Source organism: Ailuropoda melanoleuca, chromosome 18, assembly GCF_002007445.2.
Source record: "Ailuropoda melanoleuca isolate Jingjing chromosome 18, ASM200744v2, whole genome shotgun sequence".
NCBI classification, from domain to species: Eukaryota; Metazoa; Chordata; class Mammalia; order Carnivora; family Ursidae; genus Ailuropoda; species Ailuropoda melanoleuca.
In genome coordinates this window covers 5,735,044-5,758,367 of record NC_048235.1, presented here as the reverse complement: position 1 = coordinate 5,758,367, position 23,324 = coordinate 5,735,044, and the positions used below count along the sequence as shown (strand labels likewise).

The 23,324-nt window shown below is 35.2% G+C and overlaps 1 protein-coding gene across 3 annotated transcripts in view; it reads right to left on the bottom strand.

The window, feature by feature from the left end:
• The window catches only part of WDR17 (WD repeat domain 17), a 107,505-nt gene that overhangs the window by 38,280 nt on the left and 45,901 nt on the right, over positions 1 to 23,324 (bottom strand). For all 3 annotated transcript variants that reach the window (XM_034647692.1, XM_019808951.2, XM_019808950.2), the window contains 7 exons: positions 22,124 to 22,307; positions 18,096 to 18,326; positions 12,247 to 12,498; positions 10,196 to 10,318; positions 7,006 to 7,190; positions 4,878 to 5,046; positions 2,045 to 2,136 (listed from right to left, as the gene is read on the bottom strand). In XM_034647692.1, coding sequence (XP_034503583.1) covers positions 2,045 to 2,136; positions 4,878 to 5,046; positions 7,006 to 7,190; positions 10,196 to 10,318; positions 12,247 to 12,498; positions 18,096 to 18,326; positions 22,124 to 22,307 — 1,236 coding nt within the window. The remainder of the gene's footprint in view (positions 1 to 2,044; positions 2,137 to 4,877; positions 5,047 to 7,005; positions 7,191 to 10,195; positions 10,319 to 12,246; positions 12,499 to 18,095; positions 18,327 to 22,123; positions 22,308 to 23,324) is intronic.

The following is a 23,324-nucleotide window of genomic DNA, read 5'->3' as shown; positions in this document are numbered from 1 at the left end:
CCACAACTACAGTGGAAGTGGTTCTTTTAAATGTCAAAGTTTTATTTTTTATAAAAACAAAGGAGAAAGATTTAAGGTTCTTTCTGTAACAAATCGGTGTATATTGACCTGTTCCTCTGCATTCCTGGACTGGGGAAGGGGGAGGGTTGTAGTCACAACTAGTATGATGAGGATTTGTAAAACCACAGGGAATATATTATACATGGAAATGTCATTCATCAACTGGGACATGGGTGAATAAAGGTTGCAATCAATCCATTTCCAATTTTTATTTAACTTTATATAGCAGTTCCGTTGTGGCTGCTGCTAAGAAGAGACTAAAGTGACTTTTTTTTTTTTTTAAAGATTTTATTTACTTATTTGACAGAGATAGAGACAGCCAGCGAGAGAGGGAACACAAGCAGGGGGAGTGGGAGAGAAAGAAGCAGGCTCATAGCAGAGGAGCCTGATGGTGGGGCTCGATCCCATAACGCCAGGATCACGCCCTGAGCCGAAGGCAGACGCTTAACCACTGTGCCACCCAGGCACCCCTAAAGTGACTTTTTATCTTGAGTTCAAAGGCGACTTTACTAAAGCAGTCTCTAGTTTGGTGTTTTTTCCTCTTTGGGGGCCATGGCGGGTAGCTGTATAAAGATGGGTACAAAATGGAAGTAGTCGCTATACTTAATGTAACCGTAGGAGTGGAGGCCTCCCGTCAGCTTCATTTATCCCAGGAAAAGTGCACTCAGGGCTTCTAAGACCTTGCGTTTCCTTCTGCGAGACATCTGTAACTCAGTTCATTAAAGCTAGCACTGCCCCGTATTGATTATCCTAGATCTAAGCACGTTTTCTATCAGCCTCAACTATGCTACTGAATGCTGGGAAGACATGAATGGAGGTGTGTCCCACCTGCCTGTCGCTGGAGTCAGGGTGGGGCCGTCGCAGTGCTGATGGGCACATATTTGAGGTCACAAGATGCCAAGATGCCGTAAGAAGAGAAAACAGAAGTGGCACCTAACGGTAATATCTTTGAATTTAGGTGAAAAGTTTCTTTCTCAGATTCATTTCTTTTTTTCTTTTTACATGACTATTATGGGATAAGTGCTGTTCTTGATGGGAGGGCAGAGGGCAGTTGGGGGCACCGCTGAACTGAAAGTATTATTATGCAGAGAAAAAGGGGGATGTAACTATATAGGCCTTTGTCAAAGCTTCCTCTTTTGAGGGCTAAATTGATTACTGCTGGTTGGTAAAGTTTCCCTAATACTCTGCATTTCCCACATTACTTTAGTGTCCCCTAGAAGATCAAAGAGGCTTGATCCTCTGGGGAATATCAAATTTTTGTATAAATGGCTTTGAAGTCTCAAATACAAGCCATTTTCAAATACATTTTCAATAAACTCCAACAGTAATCATTTGAAATGAATGAAATTTCAAAACAGAGATCCTTTCCTATTTCCCTTGACTCATATCTAACATGTTATAATGAGATCCCATGCAGTTTCCAAATATTAGTGGCACTCAGTAAAGCATGGGATGACAATTTCACTCCAGGCAGAAGTCAAGTACAATCTGTGTCGCTACAAGCAGGAACGGGGGAGGTTTCTGTGCGTGTCATGGAGTAACAGAATTTGAGAGGTGGAAGGAAGTCCATGAAATTGTACAACCGAACTTCACCGTCTTACAGTGAAGAATCAGGTTCAAGACATCAAATGATTCTCCCTATGTGGAAAGCTAACTGTAACAGAATTTAGACTATAATTTGGAATTCGTTCCGAGTTTAGTCTTTTTACAACTAGTGAATATTTGTCCAGACAATTTTGTGGAGGATGATTCAGAATTCCTTTGAATCTCTAATGCAACTTTAGGTGAATTCTCTTATCCTAGACCCATCTACACTTTTCAGAATTCATTTCAACATGTGTATGTATGTTCTCTTGGATTTTTTTATCCAAGTGATAGAACATAATGTCACCTGATGATTATTAAATTAAGACAGAAAAGCATTTCCAAAACATGAGGCAGTATAAGACATTATACTCTTCAGCCAGCAATAAATACACCTTACCTCATTAAATCGTTGCACCATTTTGCCCTTTCTAACATCCCAAATAAAAGCACCATTTCGGGATGTTGCTCCAGCAATACAATTTAAATCACCTTAGGAAACAATTCGTTAGACATTATATGAAATATTTGCCACACATGTAATTCTCTTCAAAATGTAATTTTTGAAAAAGACTTGCAATTTACAAGTAGTTTTTTAAAGTTTTTTATGATGAAAATTATCAAATGTATGGAAATAGAGAATAGTATAGTGAATGTATCATCATATAACTTCAACAATTATCAAAATATGGTCACTCTTGTTTTGTCTATAGTCCCCCTTGGGTTTCTTTGGAGGAAAACCCTGACATTCTATCATTTCATCAATAAACACTTCAGTTACAAATGTCTAAAAGATTCTTTCATTAACATGACCAAACTATCACAATCACAAATACAAAAATTATCAATAATTCCTCAAAACTATCACATATCCAGTCAGTATTTACATTTTTCTTTACATTGCATCTAGTAATTTTTTTTTTTCTTTTTGGTCTGGAAAACATTTCTAGAAGTAGAACACATGAAAAAATTTAGGTTTTTTAAATCAAAAACATAAACAATGCTCTTTAAGAGGCAAACAAATCTGTGAAAATCCAACTGCTGCTAAGTTAGTAGATGATCTAGGATTTAAGTATTTTTGCAAGGCAGGCAAAGAGGAGGCTTTCTCCATTAAAAAAGGAACAGTTGTCCTGTGCCACCTACAAGTAAAACACGGAGGAAATACTTTGTGATAAATGATTATAAGCCTAAAAAAAATATATGCTTACTATATTTCTAGTGTTTTCATTCTGCTTCCCTTTTTGGGTTCTCAAATTATCAGGGAGAAGTTTCCATATTAATTTGTACCTTTTTTTTTTCCTTTTCCTGTGGTTGCTACTCTATCAAGTTATGCAACCCTCTATACCCTATTCTACTTCCATCCCTATCAACTTTCATTCTTCTTTTAAATTTTATCCATACTTAGCTAAAATAGTGATTCCTCAGTAATCACATTTCAAAAAATTAAAGAATTTCCAGTTTCCAACATTTCTACTTTCCTGAGGCAAATTCTCAATGTAGAGAGTGAAATAATGCTTTAGGCAAGATCGGGTTCTGTGTCATGAATCAGAGCAACGGTTTTTACAGTTGTGATTTCTATTTAAGTTTTAGGTTTGAGGCTGACGTGACACTCCGTAGGAGGAAGGCTGTTCAACTAATAGCTGTCACGGCACCATGTCGCTGGGCCACTAGCCAGGGGCCCTGTTGCACAGGAGCATATGGCACTGCCCCAGAGCACAGGCTGCCAAGTCAAACTGACAACTGTGTAGACCTAGATTCCACCACCAGTCACGATGCGTGTAACCTGAGTAAGTTATTCAACCTCTCAGACCCTCTTTCATAAATGTTGGTAATCATGAAACATCAAATAGGCATGAATATGAAGAAGGCAGCAGGTAAGAGACCGAATTAGCTCTTTTTGTGCCTCACTTCTCAATTAGTGAAGTAACTTCTTTTTCCAATTGGCCTTGTATCCATGATGACACTAAGCATGTTCTGCTTACACGATCAACTACTGTCAGAGTAAGAGCTGGAAGGAAAACCTTTTCTGAATCTTGTCCTTATTGTGGGAGATGAGGAATAAATAAAACAGAACTAAGTTCTTAGCCTTTTTTGTATCACGGACCTCTCTGAAAATCTGATTCCTATGATAATCTTTGACAGACACAGGCACATACACACATACGCTAAAACTTTTATGCATAAAATCTAAGACATTCCCAGCATCCCTGAAGACATCTAAAACCCCTGACAGCCCATAAATTTAAGGCTAAAAACCCTTGTGCATGAGAAGATAATCTAAAAAATAAGCTACATCCTGGTTATACATGGGTTTTAAATCAATGTGTTACCACTAGGACAAATAAGAAAAGCATTCTATATACTTTATAAAGTGAAAAATTCATTTGGGTGTGCTGAATGATATAGGGAAATAATGTTTTGAAAAAAAATGTCAGAGGTTTCAAGGATGTCTTTCCTCTCCTTTTTGTACAGGGATAAACATATAAAGGTAGCATTTTTCTGAGATCATACAAAAAACTCTATTCTGGCATAAAAGTTCTTTAATATTTACAAAAGGTGGAATTTATATTGAATACATGGTCAAAATTGAACTGTGATGACATATAATAATTCATATTTACAAACAGATGTATCAGGGAAAGACATGTATTATATTTTTTATATTTCCATGTATTTGATTCATATGAAAATTTTAAGGAAAACTATTGTCACACAAAATGTGTTATACCTTGAAAAGCATAGCTATACAAATGCAGCTAAAATTAGATAGGTGAAGATCATCCTTAAGGATGGGGTGACCAGGTGATGGGTATTAAGTAGAGCACGTGCTGGGATGACCACTGGGTGTTATATGCAACTAATGGACTGTTGAACACAACATGAAAAACTTATGATGTACTATATGTTGGCTAACTGAACATAATGAAAAAAATAAAATAAAATAAAAAAATTTAAAAAACCAATAAAAACAAACAAACAAAAGATCATCTTTATTGACTGTGGCTTTTGTATATGATTATGTCACACAGAAAGGTCCAGAAATCAAAGTGCCTGTGCAAGGGCAGTTTATTCAAAAACCCTAGAAAAACTGAACCAACACATATGTTGGTACTAATTTGCCCTTACAATTATTTGGAGCAAGACGGCATTGAGAGAAGAATATAATTCAAATGAAAACAAAAGTTAGGAGAGTCATTTCACTGCATTCTTGATTTTAATAAAACACTTCTTACCTGGGGCCCATGATAGGGAGTAAATAACCCCTTCATTACCCGGGGAGGTGTCCACAGCTGTTAGTGTGTTTATGTCCCAGACTTTTATAGTGCCATCAAAAGAAGCTGTTGCTAAAAGATTGGGATCATCAGGTTTGAATTTGCAGTCAAAGATCGTTTCCACATGTCCCTAGGAAAGCAGCATAGAGAAGTCACAACTACTGTGCAAGATTCATGTTATTAATAAACAAACCACAATGTATAATCAAGTTGACATATGCACTACGGTTTCTAAGTATTTATGTAAAAATATATATAATATATGTGTGTATATATTTATATATATATATACATGTAAATACAAAATTAGAATCACTGCTGTGGTTGAACGTTCTCTGTGCTGTTTTTACTGTACTTTTTCGTACAGACCTAGATTTTATTCAACCACGATGCCTCCAATCCGCAACTACACACAAAGATGTTCAAAAAAAAGAATGCAAAACATGTCTTTTCTGATTATCATATACAGGAGACCATGCTAGAAATTTATAAAGCAGTTAACTATTAATAGCTACTATGTCATTCTGGAAGTATAATAAAAGACCAAGATGAAATTGAAACTATAGGTCCTTAAATGGAAACATTCTGTTTTTTGTACCAATGACATACTCCAAAAGAACTTCATGATTTTGGCAGCAATAAGATTTTTAATTAGTCTTGTTCAAAATTTTCTAACAACTTCATTCTTTGAAAATCATAAGGAAAAAAAATCACTATCTCTTCTGACTGGTAGGCATTATTAAAGTGAAAACAAGCCACTGAAATAATTTATAATTAAGGAATATTTTAGTGTTTATGAGAACTATCAAATAACATAAGTTTTCTAAATGAAATATTTTAATATGAAGATACACACTCAAGAGAAACTACTGAACTTAGACTGCAGGATTTCTCATTTGCTAATGTAAGTTTTTACAGATTTAAGTGTCTTCTTGTATTTTTCTCCCTTCCCTTTCACAAATTTTTTGGAAAGTATATGGTAATTTGAAGTACAGGAAGAGTTGACCACACTGGAAAAGAGTTTACATAAAAAGTTTACATGGAAAGAAGGTGAAATAATCTAGAGAATATCTACAAAAGGAATAACTAAGCTACACATGGTTACAAAAAATTTTTGGCAATATTTCAATTTTTTCACTCAAGGACAAAATTAAATTTGTCCTAAAATGATACAGTATTACTTTCTTTCCCTCAATTTTTTTTTACAAAGGTGATTATAGCTCTAGATTACTTTTCTAAGTTTTTCTATAGAAAAACAACCAACATTTGATGAGTGTAATGCAAACCTGTAGAAAATAAATAGACATTTTTATGCACTCTGAACTAGGGAGGTTTAAAGAAGCTGATTATTGACAAATATCAATTACACCATAATACACATTATTACATGCCTTCATTTGTTCACAGATTCATTCATTCAACAAAATTGAATAAAGTCTTGCTTTATGCCAGGCACTATGTTAGGTGGGGTACCTTTATCCCCGATAAAGCACAGAACAACACCTGTCAAAAATGTGAGTCCTCAGCGAGCTTGTACTCTATTTTATATGGAGGCTTACTGATCACAGAATCATAGAATCATTGTATTGATCTGATAACAGTACTAAATCTTAGAAATCTCAGAAAATCTTAGAGAACACTGGACCCAACCTTGTTCATTTCACAGATATGAACAAAAAAGGCTGCAATAACTGTAGGGATGCACTTGTCCTTCCTCCTGAAAGAATATTTATTTCTCGTTTTGCTTCCAAAATATAGTACAGCAATGTAATGTTCCAATACTATATGAAGGATCAACATGGTGTACTCAAGAATGGGAACACTACCAACCATGCACAGTAATCACAATAAGCTAAATAAACATTAATATTGAAAGAAGTTTAACATTCAACATTTTAAGAATTCTCCTAGTCTCGTCATCCATCATTCTACACATAATTCTAAAATGTTTCAGCCAACTAAGATAAGTCCTAACACACGATTCTTTACAAAAATAACTTTAACAATCTTAGTGGGTAAGTAAAAGTCAACACCAAGGCTAACACAAAATAAGTGTGGTGTATTAAAGAAGGAATGACCACAGACATACCAAGTCCCTAAGAAAATCCCACTTCTTGGCTCCCAAGTCATAAAGCCCAACTCCACCATCCAAGAAGCAGCACACCGCATGCCCGGGAGGAAGGGAAAATGCCTGATTCTGCGTCAAAGTTGGGGGTGGAACTGCTTCGCTTGTCGAGGACGTATAATGATTTTTCGTTGGAGACTGAGTTGAAACTAAAAAAGAAATAAACAAGTAAATATTTATACCAACAGCTTCCCATAAGCTGGAATGAAACCACAGGGCTTAATTTATAAAGATGCCCCTCTGTTTTCTTTTATCCAGAACTTGTATCAGTAAACCATTAGGCGAGAACCACATTTTCTGTCTCAGAAGTCCTTCTGCAGCATTGCCAAAAATTATACATACATATACGTGACACTAGATGTTATTTTGAAGTGCAGGTGCAGCAAAATGGATGAAAATTAGTAAGTGAGGAACCACAATATGTTGTGAATATTTGGTTTCTTATCACCCCATAAATTAAACCACAGCATCATTATTTTTTAATTAGAATCTTTTTTCAAAATGCTGACTCATATGGCTTACTTCCCCTCTACACACACAAACATGCATGAGAATGTTTTTATTTTAAAGCTAATAGCTCTCTTCCACTAATTTCCAATCCAATGAAAATAATTCTTTTTGAGGTTCTTTATAATACAGTGTAATTTAGCACCCAAATTAAGATTCACAAACTGCCTGACATACATTTGCATCTCAATGTTTCTCTCTTCTTTGTCGGGTTTATTTGCACTGTTCATTCACTCCCATTTCTCAATTTTAAATTATATAAATATCTCTCTGTTTATACTTTGTCTCGTCTTTTGTGTTCTTTCAAGAAGTTTCTCCTTAGAACGTGAATATTCTCTTGCAAACATAATTCAAAATAATGATACTGCTGGAAATGATCAGACCAATCGATATTAATTACATAGTGGAATATAGATAAATATTTCCCAGGAAACTCTCTTTTTGATCCAAATATAATAAAGTCTTTCTTACTGCATTCATTTGGATAACACTCATTTCTCAAAATCTGAGAATGATTGGAAGTCCAAACTAGCATAAACTACTAATAACAAAATAGGCATTTGGTTCAATAACATACTGCTGACAGTTTCATTAAAATTAGTATGTTCCATGGCTGATTCTTATATTTTCATTTGCTGATATTATGGGTGGTGTTGATAACTTTTATGTAACTATGTATCTGTAATTTATCTTTTTAAAGAATTTGGTATCTCTGCAACTAAAATTTTTCATTTTCACATAATTTTTCTTATTCCACACTTTGTTACATTAAAAAATAGGGAGGGAAAAAAAACAAGATGTTTAATAATAGGTAGCCTGAAGGATTTGCTTAATAATGACAAGATTGGTATGTGCTTCTTTATATTTTTGATTTTTCCTCTAAAGGGCAGGGATTACGCTTGTAATAAGAAAAAAATATGAAAGAAGAAAATCTATAAAATTTCAGTCACCCCCATGATAGCAAATAAACAAAGAAACTAATAACTTAAAAAAATACAGGATACCTAAACTATATGCTAGTCTCCAGCATAATACTTCTCTGGCCCTAATGTTGCTATACCCTCCAGTTTCCGGGATTCAGAACTGTTAGGACTTCCCAGAAAAGCTTTAATTTGTGGAAAGCCTGAAGGTTTAAACACAGAGATTATCCCCTATTTGTCATTGCCCACTAGACTGGATACTAAATTTGCAACCGAAATAACATTACTTCGAATGGCCCCTTGGGGTGTGTGTGTACACACACACACACACACACACACACACACACTGGAATATTATTCAGCCATCATAAAGAACAGAATCTTGCCATTTGTGATGACATGGATTGAACTAGAGAGTATAATACTAAGCGAAATAAATTGGTCAGAGAAAGACAAATACTGTATGATTTTACTCATATGTGCAATTTAAGGAAAAAAACAGATGAACATATAGGAAGTCTGGGGGAAGAGAGAGGGGAAAAAAGCATAAGAGACTCTTAACTGTAGAGATCAAACTGAGGGTTGATGGAGGGGATGTGGGTGGGGGATGGGCTAGATGGGTGATGGGATTAAGGAGGGTACTTGTGATGGGATTAAGGAGGGTACTTGTGATGAGTACTGGGTGTTAGATGTAAGTGATAAGTCACTGAATTCTACCCCTGAAACCAATACTGCACTGTGTGTTAACTAGAAATTAAATAAAAATTTGAAAAGAAAAAAATAAAATAAAAAATAAAGAGACACTAGATGATAAAAAAATGAATTGCTCTTGCTAATTATTTAGTATATTATGAGTAGTGAGTAAGAGGAATCAGTAACTCCTGATTGATCAATCACTAAATCCCCCTCCCCATGTTTTTCTATGAGCCACACAAAAATGAAAGCCCTACCAGCCACACAGAGTAATCATGACTGGCTTACTAGGAAGCCAATCCCTTTTTCTCATGTTTAAGAAAAATTCAAATTCTAAACCTCCCCCCAAATTCCAGTCTTTCCTTTATCGCTTAAGTGTATTTTATTATTTTTTCTTAGAGAAGCAGTAAAAGGTAATCAGAAAAAAAGTACACAAAAATAAAGGAAGAATACCGAAAATAGCAACTACTAATCCAGTGACATCTGGTATTCAAACATCAAATATACATTATAGATCCTATATTTCAAATATTTAGGTTATTTCAACTTTGTTGTAAACCCTACAGATGGTAGAAGAGCCACACTTAGAACATAAAGTCTCCTAGCTCAGACCAACTTTATTTGATCCATTCCTCTTGATATTCTTATTTTCACCAATATCATTGCTTTATTTCCCCATGTAGATAATTTGAGATTATCTTACTATCCTCATTTATTAGCATTTTAAAAATGTAACTTGGCTCTAAATAGTTTCAACTTAGTAACATTAGATATTGTGTGGTCTTGATGGTTCCTTTAGTACACATACTATCAAAGGCTATTTTTAAAAATCTGCTTTTCAGTAGGATATAGTATTTGGTATGTTTATTCTTTTTTCTTTCCAAGTTTTTAATTTCCAGTAGGTTAACATACAGTGTAAATTTATTTTTTTATTATGTTCAGTTGGTATGCTTATATCATTATATCAGTCATTTTATTTGATAGCAGTAAATCTGACATTTTAAAATATTAAATTTTGATAATTTTTTACTTACATTTTTTTCTTGGAGGAGAATTAAGTACATGTAAGCAGTGAAACCCTGTTTTCTTTAATTTAAAATTATCAATAGGTGTTGTTCTTGAAACATTCCAAATGCGCAAAACACCCACTTGAGAATCTAGTCAGATTAAGAAAAGCATTATATTAACTAGTTTTATTTGAAACATAAAATGCCCAGACATAAAAGTAGTAACAAAAACTTTAACTTGCGAGACTTTTTGCACCACTTCCTGACATTCTTCCAACAAAATTGTACAATGACCCAAAGAAACAGGTGAAATGCTACTCATCCTTTAAATGTTTGGCTTATTTTGCTTTCTTCTGTTCCAAAACCTTCCCTAGGGTGAGGGACTGCCTGCTTTGGCAGTTTCCCCCTACAAAGGTCATTATCAGAGTTTGATCACAAAAAAAGCAACCACTGACACACTTGCCCTAGGAAAGCCAGCTACAAAAAACTTTCCACCTCTAACACTGAATAATAGTTTGTCTTTTGAAATGTACATAAACTGCTCCTTGCTCACTTGCAACTGAGACTGCCTGATATACCAAAAGACCAATTAGAAAGCTCCCTCACTTCCAAAAAATCCCACCTATTATATAGAAGCTACTCTGGGGAACTTTCTGGCAGTTCCTCAAATGATTAAACAGAGTTACCATATGACTCAGCAACTATACTCCTACACATATACCCAACAGAATGATAAACGTATGTCCACACAAAAACCTGTACACCAATGTTCATCACAGCATTATTCATAATAGCAAAAAAAAAGTGGAAACAAGGTAAATGTCTGTCAGTTGATAAATGGATAAAGAAAATGTGGCATTCCATACAATGGAATATTATTCATTCATAAAAAGGAAGTATTCATACACACTACAACATGGATGAACCTTGAAAATTTTATGGTAAGTCAGAGAAGCCAGACACTTGTACTGAATGATTCCACTACTATGAAACGTCCAGACTAGGTAAATCCTCAGAGACAGAAAGTAGATTAGCATATACACACACGTGTGCACCTGGGGCCGTGGAGAGGGGTTCATGAAGAGCAACTGCTGCCACCTAGAGTCTACTGGGGGCATGCCAAAATGTTCCACAGTGAGGTCACAGTGATGGTTGTACACCTTTGTGACTACAGACATCACAGCACGAATGCTTCAAAATGCTGAGTTTTATGGTATGTGAATTTTAACTCAGGAATAATACTATATTTTAAATGTTCATGACTGTCATTAATTTAATCCTGCAAAATGAAAGGCAATTAAGATACATAAGTAAGACTCCATCTACTTTCATGTGTAATGTGAATGCTTAAAGAAGTAATGAATTTCTTCAAGACAGTTGCAAGGATAAAGACTGTTATTTCACATTAAGCAAATATGGGAAGTATTCATACAGTAGCTGAAAGTACTCAGTCTTTCAGAGATCTCTCTCTTGCATCCTAAGAAAGCAGTAGGAGTTATTTAATTTCTAGTTACTAGCTTAAGTGCCCTCATCTTCCCATCCCCTGTCACTTCTTAGCTTTATTAATTCTCTCATGACTGGGGAACCATAAAGGAGCTTCCTTTCAAGCCATGATGATAAATTCCACTTTCATTTCCAGCTTCGATTGAAAATGCCTTCATCTGTCTAGGTACTCACGGTCACTGACTGTCCAAATTATCAGTAAGGCTACCAGAACTCCCATCTAGATCAACTTTTTTCTAGTCCGTACTTTCACTGTCATCCTTCCATGGCTGAAACTGGATTGTCTTTGTCTTCTATTTGCAAACACAAAAACATGAGCACGTGTGTGCACCTATAGAACACGTTCCAATTTATAACCAGAAACCTGGAAACTGGGCCTTAGTTTCAGTTTAATTTGTCATTATGTTAATGACATACAATATAAATAAAAGTAAACTAGGCATCTACTATTCTAAATGATAACACTGGGATAATAATACATTTTACTCAAAATTAGCCGATAAAAGAGTATAAATTCCCTGACTCAATTGAGAATATACATTTATTTAAAACTCTGGGGAACAGGGTAAACTTACCCCCAGTTACAAACATCCCAGGAGCACTGGGAACCCAGGCCAAGCACTGAACAGAAGCTGCTGCACTGGGAAAATTAAATGTTGTTATGCAATACAGTGATTCCGAATCTAGCAGGCGAATTCCAAAATGCAAATTAGCCACAAGGAGATAATCGGTAGACAGCGGATCCCATTCCAGGGCTGTCACTGGATCCTCTTCGTCTGTCCCTTCAAGAGATTCAGGTCTCAGAACATGTTTCTGACTTCTATTACCTATTAAAATATAAAGAAAAAAGATTGTAACGAAATGCTCAAAAGAAAATCAACAACTGAAATCATATTAATTTCCTCTTTGCACAGCCTGGTCTCTGAGAGTACTGGGAACAGAGCCCTTCTGTGCAGAGGTCACACGTGACACGGGAGTGCAGGGGAATGAGATGAAAGTCAGACTGAACTGCTTTGCTCTGGCAATCTCTGGGCCCCAAATCTCCTATTTGTTACTGAAATGCTGAAAGAAAAAGACACAGATAAACAATACCCATGATCTTGTCATCAACTACAATTTCCACTGAGTCACAGCGGTGTGGGGAGAGGGAAGTGCTTACCAAAAGGAACACCCTGTCGTGATTAAAAGCGCAGACTTCGCAGCCGACTGCCTGGGTGCACAGCCTCGTTCCACCACCGAGGAGCTCTGTGCTCTTGGACAAGACACTGAATCTCTATAGGCTCAGGGTTTTATTTGTATAATGGAGAACATAACAATACTTAGCTCATAGAGTTTTGTAAAAGATTAAGTGAGTTAGCCACTTCAAGTGCTAAGAACTGTGGGGCCTATTATAAGCAGCACCCCTTCCTCATGCATCACAGCAGTGGTCATAACCATAACTCACGCCTGACAACCAGTACAAATAAGGCAGCCAGAAAAATAGGGACAGAAAACATGCAAAATTAAATGAAGCGAAGGATTATCAAAGAATTCTCTTGTTCCTTCCAAATTTAGACACAACTGGCAATGGGGAAAAAGATGTTTCTGCTGATACAGCACACAGGGCTCCAATTAGCCCATTCCCAGAGGAAAGGCAGCGAAACAATGGTGTTCAGAGACCACAGTCTTCACAGAACCAACTCCTCCTGAGTATTATAAACACTACAAGACCTGTTTACTAAACAAAAACCCAACTGACAGATACCATAGCTCCTTTTGTAATATCACTATTAGATATTGTTTTTCAATGTATCAGATTATAAAAGCAGAAAAAATCCATTTCCTTGGATATATAAGCTATTTGTAAAATGAACTGAAAATCTTATAGTTTCTGGGTTGGGATTAAATTTGTCAGAATACATTATTCTTTATGATGTTGATCTTACATTTTATTTAGAATTTTTGCATATAAAATCATAGAAGGTACATGTGATGTTTCCTTTATTTGGCTTTATTAAATTTTTGCAATCATCATCAAGAAAAGTTTGCTTCTTCTTTCCCAAAATAAGCATCTGCTAAAATGCTATTTGATCTGACAAGCAGTAATGAATATTAATATAGTTAATCATTACAAGTCAGAGAGAGAAAAATGATTCTCCTAAGTTGTACTAAAGCTATTTCTTAAGTGATTTTCAGGTATTTGCATTTGCCAGTTAATATCAATGGTTTATGAAAAACATTCCAGAATATGAAAAAAAATAAAAAGAACAGTAACACAAACATGGGAAAATTTGCAATGCAAATACTATGGTATCTAAATCATGTTGCTTGAAAGCACAGGCTTAGTCAAAATGATTATGAATTATAGTCACTGTTTTCTGTCTAGTACCAACATTTTTATTAAAAAAAAATAGAACACTAGATCTATAAAATTTTACAGCCAGCCATTAGAACAGCTGATAATATTTCATTATTTCGTATATTGTATTTATTTTTATTTATGTTCTATTTTATTACACAAATATCAGGCAACTTGTGTTGTCAAATAAGGACAGAAGCATTTGAGGAGAGTAAGTCAACAAGAAGATAAGGTTGATAATTTCTGTATAAAAAACAAAAACTAGGGGTGCCTGGGTGGTTCAGTCGGTTAAGCATCTGCCTTCTGTTCAGGTCATGATTCTAAGATCCTGGGATCCAGTCCTGCAGTGGGCTCCCTGCTCAGTGGGAAGTCTGCTTCTCCCTCTCCCTCTGCCCCTCCTCCCCCTTGTGCACTCTCTCTATGCTCTGCCTCTCTTTCAGAACAAAAACAAAAAACAAACTAGGGCAAGGGAAAATTGGGGTTTAAAAATGAAATGAGGTCGTGTATAATACACATAGCTGTTCAAATTTTAGTTCTGAAACCAGTGGCCAAAGCAAAGAGGAAAAAAAAAATCATGAACGGTTACATAACTCACGGTGTCCACAGTATAAAAATAAAACAAAACGACAAAAAAAAAACAAAAACGTGCTCAGGAAAAGCACAACTTTTCCCAGAACTGAGACCAGAAATACAGGTCTCCTGTGTGTTTTCAAAAAGGGAACGCAGTATTACACAGAGACAATGTCATCAACATTTCTAAAATAAAACCATGCAAATTTGATTAATGCACATCCTTGGAATAACACCAAAATCAATTCAATGAAAACATTTCTTTTATGAAGATAAAAAAAAATTCTGATGACCTAACTTTGTCCAAAACTGTAACTTAAAATGGCTAGAGCAGTTTTCTAATGTTTTTGGCTCTAGAATCCTCTGTTCATTTGTGAATTTTTACATGAAAATCCAATACAGAATACGGAATAAAGTGGTGCTTTTCAGACTGAAAGGGAGAAGGCATAAAAGCCAGCTGCATCACCTCGTGAATATTCCCTTTTTCTTCCAAGAGAGATAAAGACCGGAGAGCAGAGAGCTTGAGGTCTTAATCTCCTGCAAGAACCTGGAGGACATAAATTCTATCTTGCTACCTAGCGATAGAACAATCTGTTGTGCCAGTAAGTCGTTAAGAAGGTAAAGGAGACCACTCCTTAGGAAAAGTAAAAAGCATAACAATATCAGTATTAATGCTAACAGTCTCAAAGCTTCAATCTTGCAATGCAGAATGTAGCCTCACAATAAAAAGTAGCATTTCCTTCATGACCCATTAGGTCACGTACATGCGAAAGGAAAATACATGGCAGGATCATATCTTTCCTAATGTTTTGTACATATTCATTATTAAACATCCTATGTAATAAATGAGGCCAACAAGTCTGTACGGGGTTGTTATGAGTTGAATTGTGTCCTCCCAAAAGATGTTGAAGTCCCAACCTCCACGGATCTATGAATGTGACTTTACTAGCAGATATTAAATTAAGATGAGGTCATTAGGGCAAACTATAATGTAACATGACTGTGTCATTATGAAAAAGAGAAATTTGGACCAGAGAGCTGCATGCACACAGGAAGAATGCCATGTGAAGACTGATGTTAGGCTGCCACAGCTAAGGAATGACCAGAAGCTAAGAGAGAGGCCTGGAACAAAGCCTTCCCTGGTGCCTTCAGAGGGCCTTGTGGACACCTTGGTTTTGTATCTCTGGTCTCTAGAACTGCGAGACAATACATTTGTTGATCTAAGCCATCCAGTATGTGGAACTTTGTTAGGGCAGCCCCAGCAAATGAATTCATGAGTGGGTCCAGAAAAATAACACTTGACGGTATGGGTACAGATGCACAAATTGCTTCGTTTAATAACTGGAAGATGAGTTATGGGAAAATGATGGCCTCTTCTGGAAGTCACGGATCAGATGCTGAAATATTATACATACCACCCTGACTTAAACCCACAAAAGGAAGACGCAAAGGGCAAAGGAGGTCTTTATGCCTCCCTATCCTTTCAATGCCAGAATAAACATACAATGTCTCAATGTTTTATATCTTAGATATATAATACAATGTCTCAATCTCTTAGGACTTACCACCTTCAAAAATACCTAATTAAAAAAAAGTGCCTAATAATAATGCAAGAAAAGAAAGCCCTAGTGAATGAAAAAGAGATGGTCACGATCACAAATTATAAAATATGAATAATATCTAGAATGAAATTTGGAGCAAAGTAAGTGTACACTCCTCATTATCCTCTTTAGAGCTCAACAGCACACAGATTCCTCAAAAAGAAAATATCACAATCCTCATGAAATCTCTGGGTGCGGGCTGGCTGGGGAAGTAGTGGGGGAGTCCCTAATGAGATCTGGTTACACCCCCAGACCGCAGAGAATCAAGAGGAGGAACCACACAGCACACAGCCATCCGGACTGTCCCTAAACTGCCTCCCTGGGACTGAGGAAGACTGCTGGAGATGGAGAGCCCAGGAGGGAAAAGAAGTCGTATGCACCAGATCAGACAGAGGAAGTCTGTGAATGAGGTCACTTAACCATGAGCCTAATGACCAACTATAAAACAGAATTTTCTCCCCATGCAGAGGACGGAACAGATTGGGTGGAGGTGTCTGAGACAACAAATCCAAATGAAGCAAAAAACAAGGACAGATCCCTCCCCACTCCAACTTAAAACAAACAGATAAAACTCTCCCCAAGTTATTTTAGTATAACCAGAAGGAACAAGAGGATATGCGCAAAAAGCAGAGCAGAGGTGGTAAAGAAGTATATTTATTGTTGTCTTTCTTTAAGAAGTAAAACAGTAGATCCTGTTTCAAATATATTAGAGATAAAATGGCCCCAAAATATCCACGTTTTGTATATCATTCTTTTTTACATCTGAAAAAAATCTCTTCATCTTTACTATATAATATAATCATGGGAGTGACGTCCCATTGCTTTTGACATATTTCTTTAAATTAACATATAGAGTATTATTTGTTTCAGGGGTACAGGTCTGTCATCCAACAGTCTTACACAACATCCAGCACTCAGCACAACACACAGCCTCCCCAGTGTCCATCACCCAGCCACCCCATCTCCCCACCCTCCCCTCCAGCAACCCTCAGTTTGTTTCCTAGGATTAAGAGTCTCTTATGGTTTGTTTCCCTCTCTGGTTTCATCTTGTTTCATTTTTTTCCTCTCTTCCCCTATGATCCTCTGCCTTGTTTCTTAAATTCCACCTATCAGTGAGATCATATATAATTATCATATATATCATTTTTTTAATGTTAGAAAGATTTAAGAAATATGTATTCAAATTTTCATGATTTCTTCTGTTCAACTTCAATTTTTTTCTTCTATTAATTTCAGATAAATTGAATGTAATACATTTTGTGAAAGTAGCGATCTTAATCCTTAAAAGCAGGTTAGGAGTCACATACGTCAACAGAGATGCCAGATGGCTAAAAGCATGTTTCTCAAATGGTAGCCTACTAAGTTTGAGTGGAGAGCTATCCATGTAATTTTCAGATTTTTCCATTACACATTTTATCATTGTTTAAATTGAAAAAATAAACATAAATTAGTTTCTCAAACTCCTTCATTCAGCTAAATTAATTAACTGATGGGGGAATCCAAAGATTTATTGTTCCTTCTTATCTCAAGTTCAAAGTCTTTGCTAAGGACCTATAGCATCACAATGGTATTTTACAAGCAGGTGGGAAAATATTTTTGAGTAGTATTAGTAAGTCATCATTTCCTCTGCTGTATGTCCTTATTCCTTCAGGCCATTTTCTAGTAAATGTACAGAAATAAACAATTGATTTATAAAAGTAAAAATATGGGGCAAATGACTGGATTTGGGTTAACTCAAAGCACAATCTGCACAGCTGAGTTAAGTATATTACAATAAAATTTACTTCATGGTGCCAGATATTATTTGCACAACTATTATTTTAAAATTAAAATACTGTGAAGTTTGGCTGTATGCTGTGTAAACAAGAAATTATATGAGGCAAGAAAAAGAAACTTAACTAAATTAAATTCTTACCTGGTTGAAAAATTGATAGACTTCCATCAATATGACCAAATACAACCTTCCCCCTTTTCTGGGTATGCCATCTGAATATACAGATATCGGACAAGAAGCTATGAGCTTCCTTGTGTACAGTCACTCCGCTCTCTGGGCCTGAGACGGTCCAAATGAAGAGTGGGCCTCTGTGGGAAACAAACGCCACTGCATCACCTGCGTTCCAGCACCAGCTAAGAGAGGCCGGCATCCCTAGAAGGAATAAAATACAGATATGTAATAGAGACACGAGGAAGACGACTGTACCGTTAAATAGTATTTCCATTGCACATTTCTAAAACAACTTAAAACATAAGAATAGGCTTGTTATTCGAAAAAATACTAGCACCTTCTTAGTTGGGAGTCGGACTTATAAAGTGACCTTATAGACTACAGGCAACATGTCTAGGGTGCTTCCGTAATGAAAGGAAAAGTACCTCATTAGGTTTAAAACTACTAATATCATAATATGCTTCATATATTCAGACATTTATAGAGTTTTTTCTTTCAGAAACTATATATTAAAGCAATAAATTCTTACCGGGTTTTCGTGTAGACTTGCTGTAGGCATTCTAGGTATACAAGTTAATATGGGATAAAATTCCTGCTTTAAAGGATCTTAAATATAAGATATAATATCTTGGGAAGATAAGGATTACATATACAAAAAGTTAAATGCTACTACAGGGATTTAATAACAATAAAATTAATACTACAGTCTACGTCTTATCAGGGTTTAGATTCAAATCTTAGTGCTGCTTCAGATGAACTAAACAAGTAACTTTACCTCTTAAATCTCTGTCTTCTCATCTATAAAATGGATATAACTAAAAATAGCTGAACATCTATTCCACATGAATACTAAGAAAGGAAATATAATAATGTCTGTAAAAGACCCTTTTAAGCTATAAAAGAAATATAAAAGTCAATTGTATTCCCCTCACTATTACTGGGATCAGATAAATCATATATAAAATAAGTGTTATGGCAAATTTATAACTCAAGACAGATTATGAATCTCCCAACACAGATACTTTAAACAAATGCATCAGAATCAGCAAACTGAATATGCACATTAGAACAAATGGAATTAGGGCCCAGGAATCTATTTGTAATAAGGTTCTCCAAATTCTTGTGATGTGTAGAAAGGTTTGTGAACTATTGGGCAACTGTCCTGGAAAGAAGTTGGATTTGAATCATACTTTGAGGAAGCAGTGGAGTTTAACGTGTGGGATAAGCAGTATTTCCCAGGAAGAGGAAATGATATAAACAAAGACACAGGATTGAAAGTTGTTCATTGACAGTAAATTCAGTTTGTGTCCTTAATGCTCCAAGAGGCAGAAACCGGAAGCCTAACACCTAGTTCAGGGCCTGACATAAAATGGTAACTCCATAAATATTTATAGAAGGAATGAATGAGTCCATGAATAAGGCCAATCAAAAGCTGATGTGGTTTTAGGATACATTAAGAGAAGTAGGATTTCCCAATAAGGGATGAGATACTCTGAATGGGTCACACCACGGGAAGAAAGCCTCTAGAATGCTGGCTCTCTGAATGCATGTTTCCAGAAAGGCAGCAAGGAAGAGAAGGGACCAGAAACAATGTCATATAGTGAAAACAGAAAAGACTTCTATACTGGCTTAATATTTGTAGGTACTTCTAAGAGCTCTATAAAGTATCAACTCATTTAATTCTCCCCAAAATATTCTGAGATAGGTAGGTAGTACTATCCACTGGTAACAGTGTTTTGGGGTATTTTTCCGAAAGGATATTATTAAGAGTGATAATTTTCAACTTTATGATAATTTTAACATTTTACATTTAAACAAACTAATACTTGTTTTCCTTTAAGTGAATTTTTTATTACTGTGGAAAACAGAATAATGAAATAAAAAATACAGAGGCAAGTTCAAGTTCCAATACTGATTTTTTAAAAAGGTTGACTAAAAGCAAATTTCTACTTTGCTTAAGCTGGATTCTGAAAAGAAGAAACAAAGTCTAAGACATTTCAAGGGGAATTACTTACAATGAAAATGACCAAAATATTCATATTATTTTTTTTGCAAATAAAGCTTTCAATTTTCAAATTAAGAAGATATTTAGAAACATCATAAGGAACTTATTGTGAAGCCTCTGAAAATTTTCAAAAGAAAGGAAAATACGTAAGGAAAGGAAAAATAAGTTAAGGTGATCAAAACTGTTACAATTATTTAATAACTCTACAAATGTTAATGAAAAAGTCTTTTTTTAGGATTTAGCTATTTTTTTATTCAATTAGCCAAGGTATAGTACATCATTAATTTTTGATATAATGTTCAACGATTCAGCTAATGAAAAAGTCTTATTTAATTGTATGCTCAGTGGCAAAAGAAGCTATTGTGCACACAGCTCGTGAATAAAAAACTCTTCCATCATGAAAAGAGGTGATGCATATGGTGTTTGATGACAAATCAGTGGATAAGCTAGGTGATAATACAATAATATACTGCCTAATCTGTACCTTCACATAACATTCAGAAAATGTTATTATGAAGTTATAGTCTTGTATAGATTTTGTGTGACAACTTTATAAGAACAATGACATTGTGTAGCATTTAAGGAGTATTTACTGGGTTACTTAAAATTAATTTCCCATAAAGCTGAATATAAAGTATTGAGAAAATGCACTATTGCCCAATAAAAACGGCAGTGGAAAAACCTGTAGGATTTGTGATTGGTAGAGAAACAGGTATGACCAGAAAAACATGAAAAATCTTATGATTGAGGCTATCAATTGCTGCTTATACATGACAAAGCCTTGTACCGAAAGTATTTTGGCTTTTTCTCATTGATGTATTGAAAACCTTCAGGAAAACCGTTACTTACTTTACTGGAAGCTCACTAAATAGAGTTGACTTTTAAAAAAACTGTGCTCATAGATTGGAGCAAACTACGCACTACTTAATACTGGAGCTCAGAGGTTGCTGCAAGCGAAAATAAGCAGAATGATGGGAATGAGAGTCACATTTTTCTAGTTGAAAAATTAACCTTGTTTGGCAAATGTTTTTTTAAGATGAAAATTATGTAACAAAATTGTTTTATTTTACTGGTATTTTCAACATTTCTAATGACCTAAATTTGAAAAGACAAGGAAAAAGAAATATGCTAAGTAAGCTGAGCATATCCAAAGATTCCAAAAGGCATATCTTGGAAGCAAGATCTCCGTATAATTGCCTATGAATTCTCAATATTGTTGCTACCTACTGAAAAGAACACTATAAAGAAATGGAACAAAATAAAGTTAGTGAGACTGTCACATCTCAGTTTTCTGTCTCAAAGTTATAACCAGTAATAGTTAGAGAAACAATTGCACATGAAAAACACATCCAGCAGTAGCTCTCAAAACCATAATTAATAACTAAGACACCCTTGGTGCTCAAAATGTGATTGAATTATTGAGATATCTAACACAGAAAAATGATAACTTCATCATTATCATGGGGTACCATGCTAGCTAGAAAGACTGTAATAATATTCAATTCACTGAAGACCTACTTATGTGAACTAGGGCTTTCTATCTTGACCCAATTAAAAATAAAGGAAAGAAACCAGCTCAGCAGGGCACTGATTACATGTGTAACACTGTCCTTGTATGTTTCAGATTGGAATAGAGTAATGAACAGGCTAGACCAATTGTCTCATTAAGAAAATCTTACCAATTATTATTTTTATATTTATTTTGGCAATTTTTGTTATATTTAAATATTAATGAAATCATTTGGTATTGACTGTTTTTAACTGATTAGTATACTAAGTATAAATATTCCATGAAATTTTGTTTCAATTTTATACATATGTACACACACAATGAGTCATGATATGAAATTTCTTACATAAATTTCTTACATAGATTGGCACTAGAAAGCTTGAAAAGCAGTACTTTAAAACCTGAGCTAATTTAAATAAAATATTTTGCTTATTAAAATAAAAATATTTCATTTAATAAAATAAACCCCAGTTATAAATATACCTTTTGTATTGTCGAGCTTAGCAATGATTTTTTGTTCTGCAACATTCCAAACGATCACTAAATTATCGGTACTGCCACTTGCAAACACATCAGGGTTATGTGGACACCAGGAGATAGCTGTGATTGTTTTTTTATGTTCAGACATAATTGCGTGAAGTTTGAATTCATTATAACGGTGATCCAACTAAAAAAAATATATAAATAAGACATTTCAGTGCTCGTTTTTAAATAACACACTTCTCACTAATAATCACATTATTTTAAAAAAGCTACATGTAACATGAAAACCAGTACACCTAATAACATGGTATGTACACATTTTAAGCCTTGGTCTACTTTCAAGTGTTAAGTGTATTCAATAAATAGAAAGAAATCATTTTTTTAAGTTTTTATTTTACTTCCAGGTAGCCAACATAGTGTTGTATTAGTCTCAGGTGTACAACATAGTGACTCAACACTTCCGTACATCACGCAGTCCTCCTCACAAGCGCACTCTGCAATCTCTATCACCTATTTCACCCATCCCCCTGCCCTTCTCTCCTCTGTCAGTTTATTCTCTATAATTAAGAGCCTGTTTCTTGATTTGTCGCTCCCTCTCTTATTTTATTTCCCTTTGCTTGTTTTGATATAATGAACATTATATCAAAAATTAATGATGTACTATACCTTGGCTAATTGAATCTTAAATTCCACATATGAGTGAAATCGTATGGTATTTGTCTTTTTCTGGCCGACTTATTTTCTTAGCATTATACTCTCTAGTTCCATCCATGTTGTTGCAAATGGAAAGATTTCATTCTTTCTTATGGCTGAATAACATTCCATTGTATACATGGTCCACTTCTTCTTTATCCATTCATCAGTCAATGGACACTCAGGCTGCTTCTATATTTTGGCTATTATAAATAATGCTGCTATATACATAGGGGTGCATGCATCCCTCTGAACTAGCGTTCTTGTATTCTTTGGGTAAATACCCATTAGAGTTATTTCTGGATCATAGGGTAGTTCTATTTTTAACTCATGAGGAAACTATAGTGTTTTCTACAGTGGCTACAAAAGTTTGCACTCCCACCAACAGTGCATGGGGGTGCCTTTTTCTCCACATTCTCACCAACACCAGTTGTTTCTTGTGTTTTTTGATTTTAGCCATTCTGACAGGTGTGAGGTGAGATCTCATTGTAGTTTTGACTTGCATTTC